Source organism: Urocampus carinirostris, chromosome 19 (genome assembly GCF_059441175.1).
Source record: "Urocampus carinirostris isolate Australia breed hairy pipefish chromosome 19, RoL_Ucar_1.0, whole genome shotgun sequence".
Classification (NCBI taxonomy): domain Eukaryota; kingdom Metazoa; phylum Chordata; class Actinopteri; order Syngnathiformes; family Syngnathidae; genus Urocampus; species Urocampus carinirostris.
In genome coordinates this window covers 20,679,719-20,695,434 of record NC_142367.1, presented here as the reverse complement: position 1 = coordinate 20,695,434, position 15,716 = coordinate 20,679,719, and the positions used below count along the sequence as shown (strand labels likewise).

The following is a 15,716-nucleotide window of genomic DNA, read 5'->3' as shown; positions in this document are numbered from 1 at the left end:
AGGAAACACTGAAAAAATAAAAAATAAACAACTGCAGAATAAAATCCTAAAAATGTAATATTTAAAGTAAAATATGTCACAGTAAAAAGTTAGCAGTAGAACAAATCAAACTTAAAAAATGATCAACCAAAATCTATATTTAAAAATGTTAAATTGAACTAATATTTTGTTTTAGAATACAGGAAGTGAAATGAAAATCTTCAAATTGATTGCTTAATAAAACAGTCCAGCGTCACTGGATATTTTTACCTGAACACCTGAAAAGGTGCACCCAAAGTAAAACTAAAGCCGTACTTGAACCATTTGAAGTACTGTATCATTATAGTTTTGGTAGATGTTTTCCTCTAATGTACAAATCTGATTAGCTACTACTGGCACTGAATTTTGAAAGTTTGAATACTCACAAATTAACAGTATTTCTACTTATTCTTCTCTCCAAAAATCTGCCAGGAAATGCATGTAGCGGGGTGGTAGGGTTGAACAACACAATAGGATTACAACCCAAAGGCTTGCCCAGCTCCACTTCAAATTTGACAATACTAAAAATAAAAATAAAAATAAAAAAAGCATTTTTCACAAGTTTTCCTAAAGGAGGGGTCCATGAGAACCAAAAGTGTGCCATAGTAATAGTTACATGGGAGAAAAAAATGCTGCTGTTCTGGAATACTTAAACATACGAAAATGTTCTTGGGATCTAAATAAAGGTAATACTTGGGGCTATCTTACCCATATATGAAAAATAAAAGACTTATCATGAGATAACACTGCTTTTGTTGGGTGAAGCCCCTCCCGTAACCACGTATGTAAACACAGTAAACACAAAATAATGCCGAGCAGGAGCGTATTCAGATACACGAAAACCAATGTTATGATTCGAATAATAAGTAAGCTGGCAATGATTAATCAAATCAAATCTTGCGTTGCACAATAAGAGTGACGCGAGTGTGACCTATTGGAAAATACCTGCCGTGGCTCACTACAATTAGCGAAAACAATGGAGGACCAAACCAAACCCTTCTAATGGCAAAATCCAAACCCGTCAAGCCCAAAAAACTGTCAAGACCCTCAGAAGAACTTAAGCAAACTTCTCCATATGTGTGACTATAGTTGCCGGTCAAAGTTGAAGAGCCGGAGTGACTGCGAGCAGCCGGGACGCGGTCCGTCAACACAAAGGTCCCCTTGGCCTTTAAATGAAGTGCCCGTCAAAAAGGGGCCCCCGTGACCCCGCAAATCGCGCAGGGGTCAGCAGTTAGCGGCAAGCCGGCTGACCATTGGCCGACCGGGCCGGGGGAGGTTAAGTAGACATGACCCTGGCGTGCCCTCGGGTTCATCTGCGCTTCCTCCGGCGCTTTGTGGCCTAATGGACGGCGACAATGTAGCGGGCGGGCAAGTGTCATGTGGGGATGGTGACACCGGCAAGTTTAAATGGCGCCGTGTTTACGCACAAAAGACAGCGGGCAGGATGTCCCCGTGACCTCCCTGTCCGAGCCCGTCATTCAAATTGTAGTTCCAAGAGTGACGCTCAGCCATATAAAACATGTCAGAGGTGGTTGTTGATCTCAGGCCTTAACAATGTATAGAACAGGGGTGGAGAAGCTTTTTGACCAAAAAAGCCATCATAGCAAAATATTTGGATTTTTTTTTTTTTTTTTAATGAGAGAGCCATATCGTATATTAAGACAAACTTCAGCAAAATCGCTCTCCAGAATATTTTTCAATGCATTTTATTTCACTTATTTTCACGCTAGATGATTTAACATTTATGAATTAGGAAAAGTGCCAGAGCCTGGGTCCGTAACAACAAATATACCACATTAAACTTGTCTCCCTCCCGCAGTTACTTAGTATCCTTGAGGCTCCTTTTGACATCCATTCTTTAATAAATAATGCTATCATAACGAAGTTATTTTGTAAAAATTTCCCAAAATACAGCAAACGACGATACTGACATATTTACCCTCAGTGCAGATTGCGTTGGTAGAAGTGCACTGTATGCATGGCTCTGCCACCCTTACAGCTAACCCAATCAAATTGCTCTGTGTGCTTGGCTGGCGTTTCTGTCTTAACGTTTTTTCTGTAGGTTTTTATCATTAGGTGTCTCAACAGTGGACTTCAATTGTTCAATGAACTTTCATTTAAAGGTTTCCTCAGCAACGTACAGCCAAAACGGGGTCTGTTGGAGTGACATCTTGACCGTCAACTGTAGTGGGGAGTATGCTCTTTATATACAGGACTGACATGAATTCTACTAGGACTGCGATGAAGTTTGCGTGGGTATGAATTTTTCTCCGAAACATAAGTACTCACGAAAAGAGCCATACATGGTTTGCGAACCATAGGTTCCCGACCCCTGGGATAAATTAAAAGGGTGCGTTAGTTCAAAAGGTTTTACGGTATACCTCTTTATCTGTGCAAAGATTGGTCGATAATCATCGCTGGCCCAAATTGCAATAAATTTAATGCAATTGGACTCATAGTTGTGGGGGTGAGGGCGCCAAAACTTTTCCCACTAGACCACCAGTGGTACAGATGACATATGAAAAGACAATGAAGCTCATCTCATTATCACAATGTTATTATTCAGGGTCCTATAAACACTGATTTGCACAGTGCATTGACAGGCTGGACAGTATCTCCAATTTTTTTTTTATCTGTGCGTGAAAAACGTTGCAAAACAGAATAGAAAATGAAGTCTTTCGATAATTTATGATACAATTATTTTACGTATGAGTTTTTGGCACTGTGATTAAAACTGCTGTGATAATGAGATAACCACTTATGCCTATTCGTATGTCATTTTTACCCCTGGTGGTCCAGAGGTAAAGTGTCAGCGGTCTCACCACCGCATTCCAGGTTTGAAACAATAATATTTATAATATTATATTTGGAAACAATATTTTGCGATTTCAATTAGCAATATTTATTTACATGATATGCCATAAATGTATAAAGACCCAAACAGTTACAAATAACTCTTACTGTAGGCTCAATTTCATGCTCTTTACATAGACTATTTGTTGGGGTGCGCTTATAATCCAATGCGCTTTATCGTACGGAAAAAAACAGTAACTCCTTTTGGTTGTACCAAGCTTACCTTATTTAGCTAGCCTAGGTAAGCATCAGCTGTGCTGCTTCATACACAAACAAAAGACCAAAATTGCATTTACAACATTACACAACACTAAGTCCCATTACTTGCGTTTGCTAGCTTGCCAAGTAGTACATTTGATACCAGGAAATAACCCAGCCTGCCAATTCCCCTTGCACAATAAACAACACTTCACCTCAATACAAAAATCAAGTCATGACCTTGTGTACGCCAAAGTCTTCGAAAGTAGAGACAATGTATTCCTAGTACAAGACAAGCTTTTTTATTTTTATTTTAAGCAGATACAACTTTCAGGTCATTTCTCTCAGCGATAAGATCTTAAGGCCTAACTTAAGTCCGACCCGAATTTCAGCCCGGGTCGGGTCTTAAATGTCAATCATTATGTTTGGGCCAGGCTTCTCTCTCGCAGACTTTTTTAAAAATATATATGTTTATAAAAACTATTATAAACTATTATCCAGCATCATTATTGTTTGTCTCTCTGCCTCTCTCAAAGTGCTGCGCTCGATTCTTAAGGATGTACTGCAACTGTGGTTAATGGACCAATTGTTTAACCCTTTGAAATGATGGATGGCCTTAAAATTTCCCCGTGAACTCTTAAAATCCTGCAATGATGAAATTGTTGCTGTAACCTCTGAAGACACAGAAATATGGAAATATTTATACAGTCTTGTTTAACTTTGTTATCAGAAATCCCCTCTCCTCCTCCTGAGTTCTCGCAGAGAAAATATGAAATTCCGAGTTAGCTCCGGAAAATTCAATTTATCGGTCGGGCTAAGGCCGGGTCGGTCTATGACACCCTCGGGCATGGGTCGGTTCGGCCTGGACTCTTTAGGCCCGATCTTACCTCTGATATCAATTAAATCCTCGTTCTCGACATGCACCACACTGTTCAAATGAATTGTTGAACCGTCTTGCCATGGTTATCAAAAAAGGAAGCACATTCAAATAGATCGCTTTCCCTTTTTACATGTTGCCACCAGGACAAAGCCTCATCTTTGGACCTGAATCCGCCTTTTTACATGTTTCCTGGCCCGGCCCTGTCGGCTTTTCAAGAGTATGCAAATGGAGAACGACACAGAATACAAAGGCCTTTTGGCGCTCTGGCTTTTGTCTGGCGGAAAGATTACAGTGGACCACTGATCATCTCGCATGATATGTTCCAGAGCCGCTCGTGATGGGTCAAAATCCATCTCAACACACCATGTCATTTTTTCCCCACTCTAGTTGTTTTAGCCGCTGAGCCCCCACCGACACCTTCCACAGGCCCGTGTTTGACCTCGCCATGCCAACAGCAGGCCAAAAACAGCACAAGCGAATTTAGTGATGCCGGATCACACCAGAAACAATAAAAATCTCCGGGGGTAAAGGACACAAAACGAAATGAGCTCGGCAAGGACAAAGAAAGACAAATTACTTACAGTTCTCCGAGTGGAAATCCGGAACAAACTGCTCGTCGCTATCAGGAACTTGAGCTGCAAAAAAAAAGAGAACATTTCGCATAAGGAGCTTGTTAAACTTCACAAACATTTTCACATTTTTATGCTAAATTAAAAATTAATTAGTGCCAGTTTAGTTGAAATGGATTTCTGATGTCAATGACGCTGAACTGAATCAACAACATTGTTCTGAAGAAAAACTGGTCTTGTAAATAACTGGTAAAGTGGGAGCTGACACCTTAAATCCACACCAAAATTTTAACCCACACCTGAAAACAAAGTTTGAAAATTGACTTGAGTTTGAAACCTCTGTCACACGTTTCTACCTTTAACTATGTTCTTAAAACCTTGACCAAGCTTTAAAAGACAAATTTGAAAACATAAGGCTGTCTTGAAACAACACAGACTAAATTGAAACCTTAAAAAAGCCTTAAGCATAATGCTTTCTTAAAACTATAATCCAGACTCAGACAAACACCAACTAAAATTGAACGCTGGACTGAAACCCTTTTAAAAAAATCTAAACGGGTTAAAATCCAAGCCTAACAAAGCTTTCACCTCTTAGCTCCAGTTTGAAACCCTAACCCAGCCTTCAAAGTATTCTCAAAACTTGCCAACTGTCTTAAAGCCTGAACTAAGGGTAAACATTATTTGTTGAAGCCAAAACCCTGCACCAAAAACCAGCTCAGGAAGCCAAAGGCTGACTTTCAACCCTAGCCCATACATTGAACCATAGTTCGAAAAATTGAAACCAGGGGTGGAAAAACTACACACCGCTGGCCAAATCCAAAAGTGGAAAACAATTTAACTTTAATAAAAAATGAACTTCTAATGAATAAATAAAAAACAAGAGTTTTGGCACCACACTTGTCCCTAATGTCGTGCCATGGATTTTATTGTACTTGTTATTTTCTTAAGCGTGCAATTATTCTGTTTTGCAAAATAGTAATGGGATTTCATGCAAAACTAACTTCTGAGATATTCACAGTATTTTTCGTAATATTCATTGCATATTGTGAAATTTAGTCCTTAAAAGTGACCCAAAAAAATATTTTTGTTTGAAAGCCATTTTGAATTACAGGTGGAAGTCTGCAAGTTCATGAATTCAAAAATAGATAATAAATTGGATAGGTCTTCTCTCCTCATGTATTGCCGAAGTATCGGATGATTTAAGTCAGTAAAATAAATAATTTTTCCCCGCTAGTCGGGCCCTGATCCTAAATTTGCTAACCCCAATGCTGTCCGCCACGCAAAAAGTCTACCCATCTCCGCTTTAAACCAAGTTTCAAAGCCATAAGAGTGTTAAAACCCTACTTTACAACTCGAGGCATAAACTCTGATGTTTACACATAACTAACCCTGAAATCTAAACCCTTGAAACCTTAACCTAGGCTTAAAACATCCTTTTGAAATTGTAACCTTGGCTTTAAAGTATTATCAGGTCTTGAAATTGTGACAATAGGAACGCCTATTCCCCTTTGATGCCCTTGGCTCGGGCTGATACATTTTTAAATCTAAATCAGGCATGTCCAAATACCGGCCCGAGGGCAAGTTAAGGCCCGTGATAAAAATGATATTGGCCTTGGGCCTCTGTCATAAAATTTGTCATATGTGCCTCGCTAAGTAATGTTGACTGCAGTATAAAATAATTTTGTACAAAAAAATAAATAAATCCCCATTTCACAAGATGATGGCAGTAGCCCTTTGGCCACCTTGCCCTTAGCTTTCTGTGAGAATTTTAGCCCACCCCAATTCCGATATGGTGGCTCTAAATAAAAAAAGGAAAGTTATCTGTGAGGGGCCTCCACCTCCTGGACTAGTGGACATTATAGTATTTTCTTACCAAAATCCAAAACAATTGCGTCTCCTTAATTTGCCAAGAGACTGACTGTTTTCGAAAAGTATAATATCAAAAGGCACTGCCAGACGAAACATGCAGACTACAAAGAGCTAACTGAAAACGAACGCTGTGAAAAGGTGAGGCAACTGGAAGCTGTTTTAACGGCAGAGAAGCGCTTATTTATGAGACCCTACAAGTCAAGTGAAAATGCTACAGAGGCGAGCTACGAGGTCATGATGCTGACCGCCAACCACTGAAAACCTTTCACAGAGGGTTAATTTTGTAAAGACTATTGGAAGAACTCTAAGTTGAATAGTCGGCCCTCACACATTTTCAGCTTACCAAATCAGACCCGCTTTCTGAAAAGTTTGGACACTCCTGCTCTAAACTGAAACCGCAACCCCGATTCGAAACCCCACTGTAAACACCTCGAGCTCCACCGGTAAGTGCAGCGCACTGTAAAGTCACATGAAAATCTCTGGCCGGCCTTCCTGCTCAGCTCATTCATTCGAGAGCGGCAAACAACATGCCTGGCTGCTTACGGCCCAGCAGGGAAAGGATTCTATCCTGCCCAACCTACGTGAGTGTGTGCGTTTACCAGGGTTGAAAAGTAATGGAATACCACATTTTTCTGACAATAAGCCTCTCTGGAGCTGGGGTGTCTAACCCTTTTCAAGCTGAGGGCATTTTTTTACCAATTTCCGCAAAGTGCACCTAGTTTGATACGAGTTTCTAAAATAGCAACTTTGCTAGATGGCTTGCTAAACAGCTTAAAATGTAACTTAATAGTTAGCTGGAAAGGTAAAAAACGTAAAGGGAGCTTGCTAAAAGAGTTAAAAGCCAACTAAATAGCCGAAAAAAAAGTTAAAAAAGGCCAGATAGCTAGCTAGAAAAGAGGCCAAACTTTAGCTTGATAACTAGCAAAAAAGTTCGAATGTTAGCCAGATAGCATGGAAAGAATGTAAAAAGCTAACTAGATTGCTTGCTAAATAGCTCAAAAAGCAGGAAAATGTAGTCATTTAATTTATAATTATATTTATTTTGTCTTTTATTTGGTATTCAAGTTCTCCAAAAGTAATGGAAGGTAATCAAGTTACCATACTGCAATATTAAGTTCTTCGGATTACTTTACAGATTACATTTTTTACCAGGTAATTATAAACTGCTTTGGATTGGATTTTCAGGCATAACCCTCCCAATCCTGTAGTCCACGCAGCACAATGATGAATGGATGGTGATTCCCAACGCTGACCTGCTGCACAATAGCGCCTGTCTGAGGCCGCTTGCACCTGGGCCGCCGTCTCTGACTGGACTCATTCACATCCTCGCTGGGACGAGTTTCATTCACTAATCGGACGCTTTTGAAAGGAGGAGACCGGCCGAGAGGAGTCACTGATCGCATCAAGATGTTACGCACGCGCTCGCGACTCCCTAAGAGTCCACAGAAACTGCAGCACGGAGGCGGTATCTAGAGTTTTAGACGTCAAACATCTGGAGCAAAGCTGCAAAACAAACATTCGGACGATAAAGCTTTTTCTTTGAATATTTGACGTGCTTCCCTTGAGGCGACGCTGCAGATCCCTGAAAACAAGGACGAACAGGCTATGGGACAGTTTCATCCCGAGGGCTATAACCTCCCTAAATAAGCACACAAGACTTTAGATCACGTTTTAAACTCATGGCCCGCAGACAGAATGTGGACCACCACATTATTTTGTGTAGCCCAAAAGAGCTTAAAAATAAACAGGTCAAAACATTATTTGACAAAAACTATATTTCCCACAATGCATACAGACTACAATCTCTGTGAAGTGACGGCTCATTACCACTACACGCCTGTATTTCCGTATTGATGCCAATGAGTGGAACAGAAATAAATGATTCCAAAAAATGCACTAGAAGATTTTGTTATTCTGTTTAAATGGGATAGCTCCACATCAGGGATTAATTTGTTGCCAGATTGGCTCGTATCTAAAGATTTTCCGCCCCCGATATGAAATAACTGAAAACAAAATAATTCATTACCGGCCTTCGAAAAGCATCCAAGTTAACCCTAAATAGGTATAAAACACATCTTCTACAAAACATATTTAAATAGGAATTGAACATAAAAATATAGTAATAGGATAAATAAGATGATAAAATGGCTTTAAAGCCACGGTATGTACTAGTAATGTCTGCAAATTCCCGTACCTTAAATTTTCTCTCGGATGTCAAGCAAAATATTTGCTCGAAAGACATCTCGTACCTTGAAATTCCCGTAGCTCATATGTAGAGGTATAGTTATAATTAATATATATATAATATTAAAATCAATTCAACTGTAATGTTTGTTATTTGGAAAATTAAGAACATACATTACTTTAAATGAAGAAGTGACACTTTTTACATACTTATTAAATGTAGCTACATTTATAAGTTACATCAGGCCCTTTGAGACTACCATTACACCATCCCCCCAATCTAAATCCTACAGAAGGGCAAGGAAAAACTCAAAAACCTCAGCATGAGGAAAATGAAGAAACTCTAAGAAGGGCCTGCACATGAGGTAATCCCCCTTCCAGGATATTCAGTCTACAATAGATATAGAAGGTTTATGTTCATAGTTTATTTTTTTCGACTTTTTTTTTTCATACTTCTGCTGCTAATGTCATTGTCGTTTTCCAAAGCACATACAATTAAGACCAGTCTACAACCACTACCCTATAAATAGTACCCATCTGTTCTAATACTTATTTAATCTATTTGTTCATCCTGGAGTGCCACCCTGAATCTTGTGGTAAACTATGTACACTACATTGAAATCAATGGTAATAAAGACAATTGTATTCAATACATTCTGACACCAAAACATTTTCTTTTGAATTATCCAGCTACATGTCTGGTCTTTGAACGTACTATAAGAACAGCACAGAATGCCAGATGGGTACTTTGCTTAGGAGAAGCATGGTTGGTGATAAAGATAAAGCATCAGCATTACATCAATGGTATAATCCTAAAAATAAAAAAAATGAAAACTATTTAATAACAGTTATTATGCTGACACAACCCAGTCTCGGCTAAACAAAGTCAGCGCGACAGTGACAAGTGGCATCGGAGCCACGGTGCCTGGCACGTTTCAGAACAGCATTGCTAAATCGCTCTGGAGTTCTGCTTGGAACAAAAACAGCTTTCAATCTGATCAGACTCAATTTAAATTTGTGAACGCAAACAAATAAGCGTATTATTATAAGAAAACAGATTTAGCCTAGGTTAATATATCGGATAATCTTGTAGCATCTACCCTGCTTGCGTCCCCATGATGGCTAGGTCCACACTGCATTGAAGTTGCTTTTTGTTTTGCACCATCTGATTTTTTTGTCTTGTATCTGATCTCTTCAAGTCAGTCTGCATGGTATATAAGTGATTTTTTAACACCAGACCCAGGCCACTCTCATATCCCTTCATCCATCCATTTTCTTCTACTTATCCAGTGTCCGGTCATTGGGGCAGCAGCCTCAGCAAGTAAACCCTAACCTGCCTATTCCCAGCCACTTCATCCAGCTCATCCCCTGGCTTTCCCAGGCCAGCCTAGAGACGTAGTCTCTCGAGCGTTTCCTGGGTCGTTCCAGGGGCCTTCTGCCAGTGGGACATGATTGGAACACCTCCACCTCTTTTCCAGCCAAGCACCATGGTCTCGGACTTGGAGGCGCTGATCTTCAACTGACCGCTTCACACTCGTCTGTGAATCACTCCTGTGAGGGCTGAAGATCACGGCCTGAGGAAGCCAACAGCACCACATAATCTGCAAAAGGCAGAGATGCAATGCTGAGGCTTCCGAACCAGAACCCATCCCAATCAAGGCTGCGCCTAAAAATTCTGCCCATAAAGGTTCTGAATAAAATCGGTGACAAAGGGCTGCCTTGGCGGAGTCCGACTCCCACTGGAAACGAATCCGACTCACTGCCGGCAATGCAGATTAAACTCTGGCACCGGGCATACAAGGAACGTGGGCAAAAGGACTGGCCACCATGTGCTTGCCAGCGGATCCCAACTTGTGATCCCAAATCTGATATATCTCTGATCTTTTGGAATGTGGCTGCCGTGTGAACGATCAAGAAACCTCTATGCGACCTGCACATCATCTATAGGCAGCAGACGTCACTATTCTGCGTTCAACGAGGAGGAACGATGCTTGGAATGCAACAACCATGGCGTCAAAAAACACAAAGCGTTCAATAGGGGGGAAAGTGAGGTTTTACATTGAATTATTATTATTTGAGAGGGACAACTTTGAAACTGCATCCATAAACACTGATCGCATAGCAAATGACATCGATTGGAGTCGTTCACACACAAGATCACAAGTGCACTTTGCGGAAATTGGTAAAAAAAAAAAAAAAAAATGCTCTCAGCTTGAAGTCCCATTTAGTTGGAGATTTGAACCATCTCACAAAAATATTGGATTCTCCCCCCACACACAAAATTGAAATTGAGCATCAAGCTCTGCAGTGCGAACCTATCCTGAGTCTAAAGTTTGAGTGCAAGACAGACAACAGGCACTCAGAGCAACAAAAAGCGGAAATAAAATCATTCACTTTTCTCCCGTCATCACACTTCTCTTTACAAAGAAAACCGGATGACCGGATGACACATATTTTTATGTGTGTGGCAAGCTCTGACACACATCATTGATTTCTAATTTAACGTAGCATCCTGCGGCCAACTGTGACCCAATAATAACAACATTTCTCGCCAAGTTGCTACTGTTTCACCTCAGGCTCAGCCTTAAATTGTATTTCATTTTTTTAGGGAGGAAACTGATGCTGACAAAATGCAGCAGGCAAGAGTTTTGTCGCGTACATCAGTCTATCATTAGATAGTTGCAGCGGATATTGAATCTGAAGTCGAACCAGATCCATTATGATCAGGGTTTCCTCAAGAAAACTTGGAAAGCCGGGTGGCCAGGGACAAGGCAGACTGGGAACATAATTGGACCTGGTCCAAAATTCAACAAGAGCCATATTCTAGCTGCTGCAATAGTATGATCCATCACTTTTTTGTAAAATTCACAATGGGGTTGATGTTGGAAGGGAGTAAATATGGTGGTACGTCATTACGATTTGCAAATAGGGTAGTGGGTTGAGCAGAAAATTCAGGTTGTCTGAGAGACCAATAATGGACTGGAGAGAACCCCAAAGATGACAAAATTATCTGCTGTACAAGTGTTACACAGTTGAAGTTGTGACTCATTTGGAAACTGCAAAAAAAAAATAAAAATAAAAAATAAAAAAAAATAAAATAAAAGTAATGTGAATGTGATGTTAAAAATTGACAGGTTTGTTATTATTTTCCTTTTGAAATAAATAGACAGTCCTGTTGTTAAAAAGGGGCTGGGGCAGAGTGTGCAGCATACAGAGTAGGGGCAGGCTATTAATATCACTATTTAAAAAAAAATATATATGATTTGGATTGCATCACTGGTCTTTGAGAAAAGAAATGTTAAGACTACAAATTTCTGACCATATTATTTGCATGTTTTACCATTTTTTTGAGACTAGCACATTTCTAGACAGTTTTCTTTTATGATTCATGAAAAGAAGAAAAATCTGACATTTTAGGAAAGCTATTTACTTAGTGGACAGTGTTTATTTTAAATGGCTTTTTAAAATAGTTTGCCTCGTTTAGTTAGAATAACATGTGAAATGATATATTATTCATTTCACACATAAGGTATAGTGTGAAAATAACAACTGAACTGATTTTATGTAATGTGTTAAACATTTCACACATAAGTCGCACCAGAGCTAGGTTAGGCTAGCTTCACACTGCAGTAAAATCTGATTTTTTGCACAAACGTGACCCGAATGTGATCTGTTAAAGTCTGCCTGAACGGGACAATCCTATGTTTTCACACCAGACCCAGGCTACATCCATATGTGGTCCTAAATCCGATACATATCAGATTATTTGGCATGCTACTTCTGTGTGAACATGCGTCCTGCACGTCATCAAGAAGGGAAGAAGCATAGAACACAACAACCATAGCAGACGAAAACACAAATGGCATTTAATGGAGGGAAAGTGAAGTCTTGGAAAATATTTAGGGGGACAACTCTGTTCAGCCTTCGGTAGCACAATAACCTTGAATACAAGTTGCAATGAGATAGAGATGTCAACGAACTCACAAAAACATCAGATTTCACCCCCAAAAAATCGGAATGGAGCATTAAGCTCTGCAGTGTGAAGCTATTCCAAGTCTCAACCCGGCCAAACAAGGAATAAAACTGCGATTTATAGTCTGGAAAATAATGTATTTATGAATGTACCTGCAGTAAGATTACTTGTACTGTTACTTTTGAAGCTTCCGGGGACTTTGAGGTGCAAGTTTGCACAAGAAAGAAAGTGTGTAAGTCAACACACACATATTAAAGTGCATACAAACACACTTCCATTAACCCCCACCCACCTTTCCCTGGTGGGAGTTTCTGGGCATGTAAACCTGAGGGCCAATAGGACAAGATGCAACAAGCTTCCACAACGTTAACTATCAGTCGCTTCCGCTTCTCCTACTTCCAAAAAAATAAAGCCGAAATCCCCCAGAGCTTCCCTGGCATTTACAATCGGTGCAAATACTTCCGTAGCGCAATGGCTGGAGATAAAGTCTTTAATTAATGCGACAGGAAAAGACAAGGTCTGCGCTCAAGCTGCTATTTAAAGTTAAATAACATCTTAGCTGTGCTACAGCTGGGACGCGATTACCAAAATAAGTCAATATGTCACGTGAGCCTTTTCCCCTCCATGAAACGACTATCATTAGGCCACAGCAATTACCTCGTTTCGGTGTCATTTTGTAGCAGTTTTCAGATTTGATCAGTTTTTCAGTTATGGAGCGTGTGTGTCTTTTTAACAGGGATAGCGTGCAGTTGTTGTTTTTTTTTTTTTTGCTTTTTATTTTTTATTTATTTATTGAGGATTAGTAGGGCAGCACGGCGACGCATTGGTTAGCCCGTGTGCAGCACAGTTCTGAGGTCACAAGATCGAACCTCCTGTGTAGAGTTTGCATGTTCTCCCCATGCTTGCGTGAGTTTCCTCCAGCAGTCCAAAAACATACATTTGAGGTTAATTGGCCGGTTCAAATAGTCCCTAAGTGTGAATGAGCGAGTACATTTTCTGTGCCTGTGTGCCCTGTGACTAGCTGGGAACCAGTTGAGGGTGTCCCCTGCCCACTGCCCGAAAATAGCTGGGATGGGCTCCTGAGGATAAGCGGTGCAGATAATGGATGGATGGATATTAGTACACTACTGAGTCTTAAATAACCCCTATGTCATGTGGCAGGTCAAAATTGATCTATATATATTTTTTAAATATACTATTGGTTGGTTGGATCCCTTAACCACCTGGGTCGTAGGGGCACCATTTTCTGAGGTGTGTCTTGGGCAAGTACAGCCTGGTGACACTGATCCCTTTCATGTGTTAGGCGAATGAGCTAACCACCGCACTACGGAAATTATGAGACTTTTTTTAAACGTTGTTTTTATCCTACCAACACCGCCGGTGAGATTGGGCCGAATGGGGTCTTCCAATTTTTACACAGCCTTGATCAAAGACAGACAAAAAGAATAGAAAATGTTTTTTTTTTAAAAGAATAAAAAATACGAAGAAGGAAATATGAAAGAGGCAAAAAAGGAAAACACGAATAAAAAGAATAGTAGAGGAAAAGAAAAAAAAATGGAAAAAATTAATAACTTAACTACATTTGTGAGATAAAAGAAAAAAAAATGATAAAAGGAACAAAAGAGAAAATTGCTTTGAGTTTTTTGTCTTATCACTTCTTATTTTTGTCTTTATTATTTTACATTTTTCTGTTCTTTTTTCTAATAATTTTTATTTTCTTATTTCTCTTTACAAAGGTAAGGTGTGTTTTGGTCACTTCGAGTCTAGTTTTAGCACTCATTTTCGATACAGCGAAATCTTGAGGGAAAATAATACAAACTGTCCCTTTAACTTTTATTTTAAGGCAGGGCCATCAAACTATCATCCCGAGGCCTGCCACTGGCCCCCGGCCCGCAAGTTTTAGACCCCAGGCCTATATGATCACAGTCACCTGTCAGCTTCAATTACTTTACAGATCATTTTGAATAGTAAAAATGAAACACACCTTGAGGAGTGTTAGAAATCTTAAAAAGTACAAATGTACCATTTTTCCCGCTACTAGTACTTTTAACCCCTTAACATGCGTAACCAAACTAGTGATTCATTTTTACGTGCAAGTGTGCACAATCATTGACTTCTGGAAAAATAATTCGAATATTTACAACTCTTTCACAGTGTCTAAAAATTGGCCAAAGTAAAATCCAAATTTTCAAAGCTAGTGGTGTAGTAAAGTGGTCGTCTCCAAAAGGCGACTTCTGGAAACGCCTACACCTATCCTTTGAAAAATGTGTAAACTACAATTATTAGTTATTCAGATTGTGATCAAATGTGACAAAACCAGGTCTCCCCTGTTTTTCCAGCAGAGATGCTTATGCTACACTCATCTGCAGCAATTTAATTGCAAAACAAAACAAAAAAACCAAAAAAAAAAAACGGCGAGGACAAAAACCTATTTCTGTGTGTTCCAACTCAGATTACTCAATGTTAGTAGCACTTGCAGTGATTATTTCAGGTTTGGTTACCTTTCAAAGGAGACCAAAACTGTCCATATTTTCCAGACTGTTCAAGAACAGCATTCAATTTACTTTGAGTACGTATTAGATTGGGATTTTAGGCAAGTTTTACAGGTACATTAAGGGGTTAATGATCGTGACCATTTACTGACACACATATATTTTACTTAAGATTTGGGTAAAAATCATCCAAGGTATTTACTCATTAAAAAAAAAAAAAAAATAGGACAACTGAGAAATATAATTAATCCCACCGTCTGGTTGATTATATTTTGACAAAATTTCTAAGACTATTGAAACAGTATAGGGTGGTTTAACCAGTGTGCTGGCTTCAGACATTGTGTCTCTGACGTTTTTTTCCCCTTCTCTTAAACAGCCCGACAATAATGCACCCACACCGGCGTTGGGCCTTTTCACATGCGGCGTCAAAAGCGACAAGTTCACTTCACGCCAGCTTCACGACACACACAAAGACAAAAGACCAGAGGTCGTAAAAGAGCGGCAGTAGGTGGCTAGCTTTGTAGTCGAATGTCCGAGTTGCAGACAAACTTTAAAACAAAACAAAAAAGTAACTCCAAGTATTGAAAGCTTGACAAAACTAACAAATTCTGATTGGGATTTTATGACCCACTCGACTGCAGAGCCCAAAATCTTAATTCTTAAATCAATAGATCAGGGGA

The 15,716-nt window shown here is 39.6% G+C and overlaps 1 protein-coding gene across 4 annotated transcripts in view; it reads right to left on the bottom strand.

Annotated features, from left to right (window-relative positions):
* etv4 (ETS variant transcription factor 4) overlaps positions 1-15,716 on the bottom strand; it is a 78,834-nt gene that overhangs the window by 30,068 nt on the left and 33,050 nt on the right. For all 4 annotated transcript variants that reach the window (XM_088323237.1, XM_088323239.1, XM_088323238.1 and 1 more), the window contains one exon: positions 4,531-4,584. In XM_088323237.1, coding sequence (XP_088179363.1) covers positions 4,531-4,584 — 54 coding nt within the window. The remainder of the gene's footprint in view (positions 1-4,530; positions 4,585-15,716) is intronic.